General features: G+C 43.9%; 1 protein-coding gene across 9 annotated transcripts in view; it reads right to left on the bottom strand.

The window, feature by feature from the left end:
• The window catches only part of ATG13 (autophagy related 13), a 25,934-nt gene continuing 19,934 nt past the window's right edge, over positions 1 to 6,000 (bottom strand). For all 9 annotated transcript variants that reach the window (XM_064714172.1, XM_064714176.1, XM_064714174.1 and 6 more), the window contains 4 exons: positions 5,205 to 5,282; positions 4,786 to 4,902; positions 4,191 to 4,319; positions 1 to 2,989 (listed from right to left, as the gene is read on the bottom strand). In XM_064714172.1, the coding sequence (XP_064570242.1) occupies positions 2,912 to 2,989; positions 4,191 to 4,319; positions 4,786 to 4,902; positions 5,205 to 5,282 (402 nt within the window). In that variant the 3' untranslated portion in view covers positions 1 to 2,911. The remainder of the gene's footprint in view (positions 2,990 to 4,190; positions 4,320 to 4,785; positions 4,903 to 5,204; positions 5,283 to 6,000) is intronic.

Here is a 6,000-nt window from a genome sequence, read left to right as displayed (position 1 = left end):
TGCTTACACAAAAGTTTTATTGGAAATTCTTTGAATACTTGAAATACACCAGAGACTTTCCAAAATAATACACTTGAGGAACCTTCCCCTCCACCCAAAATATCTGTAAATCAGCAGCTACATAGATACTGTCCTTAATGTTCAGCAGAGCAGAGAGCTGCTAAAATAAACAGCCTTCATAATACAATCTGTGGCAGGCCACAGCAGCAGAGCATTTGTGCAGTGGTCAGGGAACTCAGGGCCTAGACGTAGCAACCATGTGTTAAAACTGAAGACTGGCCAGAGAAGAGGCAGGTACCTCAGCCCTGGAGGCTCTCTTATTGCTATGGCCATCCAGCTCAACACTAGCAGCTTATATAAGCAATTTTCCAGCCTCTTGAAGAGGAGGAAATGTGCCACAGTGCCATTTTGCCTTATGAGATGTGAGAGCTGTAGCCATGTTAGGAACTCCCACAATAAAGGAGCACAAGTACAAGCCCTGACCTGCTGGGTGGGGTTAACAAGAATGGCAGTGCTCCCTGCCAGCTCCACAGCTTGTGAGCAGAAGAGCACAGCAGGAGTGCTGGCTAGATGAACTTTAACCTCAACTATTCTCTATTCATATGGTGTGAACCAGCCCTTTGCCTCCTGTCTGCTGCTCTGCAGCCCAGATTGTATCACTTCAGAGACTAAAGTTCACAACCACCTGTCTACAAACTACTTCCTACAAAGTGGCAGACCAACTTTCTGGACACAGGTGAGAGGCAGTTGATACATTATTTCCTTGTTCTGCACCCTTCTGTGATCCTTCCCACTTGTGAAACAAGGTGGCTTTTGGATGGGTAACAAATATTTGTTACAGCCTGTGTAACTGAAGTCCTGTTACAAACTGTTTCATCTTGGAACCTTTCTTAAATGTTTCTGCATCTTTGCATGGACAAAGCAATTTCCATGTGAGGTTGCTAAGAAGTTGAATCAGTTGAGTAAAATAAAAAGGTTCTGGTGGGTAATTTTCCTTCAATGAAGCTCTTACCTGGAGTTTTAGAACTTAACAAGGCCTCCCACCAAACACATCTCTCAACAAAAATTCTCATCAACTTCAAAGCATTGCTTTGCTCGGGCCTTAAAGTAAGCTGCTGTGAATTTGGCTCCTTGTTCCAGCAGTGACACAGAAATAGAGTCCCAGAGTGGAGCTGGGGTTCCCACATCAGCTGCAGGCAATCTCTTCCAATGAAGAATGCAGCTAAACTGAAGCTGCCACATTGCACCAACTGGAAGGCTGGTTACTCAGCCACTCGGAGGAAATGGTTTCTCAGTCCTCAAGCAAAACAACTCCACTTAAAAGAAACTAGGGGGAAAAGAAGTGGTTTTGGACAGTAAGGGGTCTTGCAGTTGCACACTCTAGTTACACGGAGCAGGAATGGAGAGAACCACAAGAAACCCCACCTTATCCAAGTTTCTGTTTAGTGTCACTGTTTCTCCTCCCATCCTTACATGAGGCAGAAGACATGCAACAGCCAAATCACCCATAGAGCAATTCCAGCCAGTCACACTGTCAGTGGCTGGATTATTACAAAAATAAAATTTCAGCTACTCAAAAGCCAGCTGATTAAAAAGTACCATAAGCTTCCCAAAAAAGTGTGCTTCTTTAAAGAAGCTGCCTTCTGAATGGCCAAAGAACACTACAAATTCATCCATGCCTATCAGAAAACAGCTTTTTACCAAGTCCCTGCCACTCCATTCCACTGACGTGTGCATTTCATTTTATCAGTGAGTCCTGGCTGGATGTAATGGACACACAGTCCCCCAAATAGAGTATAATATTAATTAAGTCTGTCTTAGAAAATAAATATCTTCGATATTTTCTTGCAAAGAGAGACTAGCCTCACTGGCTAGGGTTCCATGGCACACTTGCTCTCTGCAATGATCAGGACAGAATGACCCGCACTATAACATGAAAACAGAACATCTTTTAAATATAGGTTTCTTTAAAAGCAATAAATATTTTTTAATTCTTAAGATCATCTATTAACCATAAAGCAGGAAGGTTTGCAAGGATTAGAGGAAAAAATCTTGGACTAAGACTCCTAGTTACATAACCCTAAAGAAATAGGATTCCTAGTATTTACAGTTATGTTTCAAAAGCAGAGACTATGAATTCAGCATCATCACAGCTGCTATGTGCAGGCTTGCCAACAGTCAACACTGTTAAACTCAGCATGGCCGAGTGTCAGTGCACTCGGAAGGAAATGTGGAAAGCATTCCTGCAGTTTCACTCCTGCTTATCAGCCACCTAACAGAGGGCCTTGCACAGTGTAGAGACCCAGTTCCTTAGAAGCAGGAAAACAAAGGTAACTTGGATTATGCAGGTCCCAAAGCTGACGTCTCTCCCTGTGCTCCAAGCACACACTCTGAAGTCAGGATGAAATGCCCAGTTCTGTGGAATGGACTTCAAACAGTTCAATTTGCTGAACTCACAGACCCTGGAAATAAGCCAAAGCTTTCTATGCTCTAACAGGATCAGAGACTGCAGGAAAAAGTCTGTTAGCAAGAAGCTCTACCTAGGAAACTTACACCATAGGACCCTTGGAGGAAGCATATGGCAGCTTTCCACAACGCCCCTCCATACAGAACACAGACTGAAGAGAAAGTAAGTTTCCATACACTGAGGTTTGACTTCCTGTGTCCCTACTGAAGTCTTAAAACTGACTGTGAGCAGGAAAAGCAGTCCAGAACTATGTGGTGGAAAAGTTGAAGAGAATCAGCAGATGAGCTGTATCTGTCATTGAAGAGAGAAAAGAAAGCTCACTTGATGGAGGGAACTAGTCAATGTGAACAAAAGGCAGAGCAGGGGCAATAGAGATATCTGTTGATGTCATCTCCAGGATGCCTTGGGGAGGAAGAATTGCTGCAGCAGAACTGGGAAACAGCTTCACTGCAAGGTTTCCACAAAAGCATCAAATTCTTTGACATTTTTCTCATGGACTGCCAGCTTCTCTGGTAACGAGTCCTGGAAGGTAAGGAAAAATGCAGATCAGGGTTCATTCACAGCAGACAGAAGGAAATTTTCAACACACTAGGAAAAAAATCTGTTTCTCAGTCATGCAATCCCTCACCAATGCTCTGGGCTCACCTTTCTACGTGCACAAAAGCAGGAGCCCTCTGGTAGCCTCTGGGAAGTGACCCTGAGCAGGGCACTGTGCCCAGAGCCTGTTTGTTCTGCAGGAACTGGAGGTGCACTGAGGCCTCACCTTGTGCAATCCCCACCAGCTGCAGCACAATAACCCACTCAAATCATTGCCTTCATCAAGTCACTTTCTGCTCTCTGGTTTTCATTTTTCTCCACAGTATGGCACAATGCCAGAGAGCCTAAGGGAGCGCTCATCCAGATGTGACTCACCAGCCACATCAGAACTCCAACTCTGCTCAGGCTGCAAAGTCAGGCCTGGTTTGCCACCAAGTGAGGCACCCAGAGGCAGGATTAGTTTGGGGAGTTTCAGTGACCAAGCATGCTGCAGCAGCCTTCAGCTTCTAGACACACTGGTTTCAGAGACTCAGGTGTACCAGAAACAAATCTGCATTTATATGGAAAATGTTAGTGATGGACTCCCTTCTGAAAAGTATAGGGAAAAAAACTCTGTCTTCTGAAAATTATAGGAAAGACATGGGGCCTGTTAGAGTGGGTCCAGAGGAGGGCCACAAAAATGATCCGAGGGCTGGAGCACCTCTCCTGTTAAGATAAGGCTGAGGACTTGGAGTGATTCAGCCTGAAGATGAGATTGCTCTGAGGAGACCTTATTTTGGCTTTTCAGTACAAAAGGAGACATTTAAGAATAATGGGAACAGACTTTTTAGCAGGGGCTGTTGTGATAGGACAAGGGACAATGATTTTAAATTGAAAGAGACTAGATTCACATTAGATAAGAGAGAATTTTTTTATGAAGCTGGTGAAAAATTTTAACAGGCTGCCCAGAGAAGTGGTGGATGCCCCATCCATGGAAATAAACATGGCCAGGTTAGATGGGGCTGAGCAACCTGATTTAGTTGAACATATCCCTGCTCATTGCAGAGGGGCTGGACTAGATGACCTTGGTTCCTTCCAACCCAAACTATTCTACAATTCTATGAAGATATTTTTTTCAAACAAGGAATAGGGAGAGCATGATAAAGTACATAGGATTTCCACAAACAAAAATTTCAGGATTCCATACCAAATCCTCTGCCATGGACTGTGCTCCAATGTCAATGGAGAGGCTGCTGAGTTGAGGGGGGTTCTGAAATTCACGGTAAAATGTCCCCAGGTCCATTGGAAGAATGTCATCCTTTGAAAATGCTGGTTTCTACAATCAAAGACACTGCTGTTAATTCCCAGAGATACTGGCTTCCCTTTTGTTACAATCTCAGGTAAAGTTGTTACCTGCTATCAGTAAACATCTTGGCATTATAACTGTTGCTGCAATAATGCATATGAAATAACTGAAGAACAGCCAATATTGCTTGATATCACAATAGCACTTGAGCAGTTGGAAGAGAACATATCTTTGGAATCTAGCTCCTCTAGGTGCTAAGAGAGAGGATGCTAAGCCCAGATGTTAGTAGAGAACTGAAATGGTATTTAATTTGTAGCTGTTGATGCCTGGTACCAGTGTCCTTGGCAGTTCTGGGACTGTCACACTCTGGAGTGTGGTACTGTGAATGATGTGTTTTTACCACTCCCACTGAAAATACTCTGACATCATTTGCCATCACACCAGCACGTGAAGCCCACCTAAGGTGTAGTTTAAGAGCTCTGATGGGGGCACTTACAAAGTCGACCATAACGAAGTCATCGTGGGTGTTCCCTGTGCTGCTGCCACTGGAGCCCTCTGAGTGTAAGCTGCCGTGTAGGGGAGATTCTGTCTCTGGGGATTCAGGAGGATTGACCTGCCCAAGAAATCAAAGATGGTGAGTACTGATCTTACAGTCGTGTCTGTGTGTGCTTTGGCAATGTGGGGGCAGTTAGGAGGTTGAACAATTAACATTAACTAGAGCAGGGGCAGCAAACACATGCTGTTATTTGCATGTCTACAGAGCCCAAGATTCAACACAGGAGACTTCTTGAAAGCAAACAAATCTGAATAACTAGTTATTTTGTCCAAAACCAAAGTGTATTCAAGGCAGAGAATAGCATGGATGTTTGCATAAGGGATGCTGAGAAGGCACATATACCTCTGGAAGAGTCTTACCATGGGGTCGTTATCTTCCAGCTCAACATTCTTGGGAGCAAACATGGCAAAAGGAATGTCTAAGTTGGCCATGGTCACCTGAGGAGATTTAGCAAACAGAATTTCACTAAGATGCTCTGCTTACCAGGCACAAAAAGGATATTGAATGTCTTTGTCAGGCCAGCTGAAAACGGCCCAAAATCATGTCAGCAGTTAGGCAAGAGGCTGACAACCTCATTTAAAAGGCATGAAATCCAAAGATGATACTCTGTTGACCTAATGCAGATACATATCTTGAGATGGGATTGCTTCTATACATATCTTGTATAATATAGGCAAGGATTAATGAACTGCTACAAATTGAAACAATTCTCATTCCTTCATCCAAAAGGCCTACAACTGCAGCCCTAGGAACCAAGCAAATGTCTAAGCTGCCCTAGCTGAACTTAAATGCTTGCTTCTAGTGATGAACTGATCTACTGCATGTTCCTTCAAGGAAGGGAGGCTTGCTATCAGCTTTCCTAGTTTATGGATCTGTGGTACTTGCAGATCATTGTGAGATCCAAGTGGAGTACCAAGTGTTCTATTCTCAAGTAGGGTGCTGGCAAAGTGGAGCGAGGTCAATGGCTGTCACATCCCAAAAGGATTTTATGAAAAGCAAAATACACCTTGGCAAAACGTAGGGAAATGCAGCAGGAAGAAATATGCACTCTGTGAGTCTCTGAGGTTGCCCTGGCATTGGGGTGCTTTTTGCTCCTCTATGTATGAACAGATGGGAAAAGAAAGGTATTATGGTGCTCTCTGAGAAGATCTACTG

The sequence above is a fragment of the Zonotrichia leucophrys genome, chromosome 5 (assembly GCF_028769735.1).
Source record: "Zonotrichia leucophrys gambelii isolate GWCS_2022_RI chromosome 5, RI_Zleu_2.0, whole genome shotgun sequence".
Classification (NCBI taxonomy): Eukaryota; Metazoa; Chordata; class Aves; order Passeriformes; family Passerellidae; genus Zonotrichia; species Zonotrichia leucophrys.
This window is presented reverse-complemented; position numbering and strand designations above follow the sequence as displayed.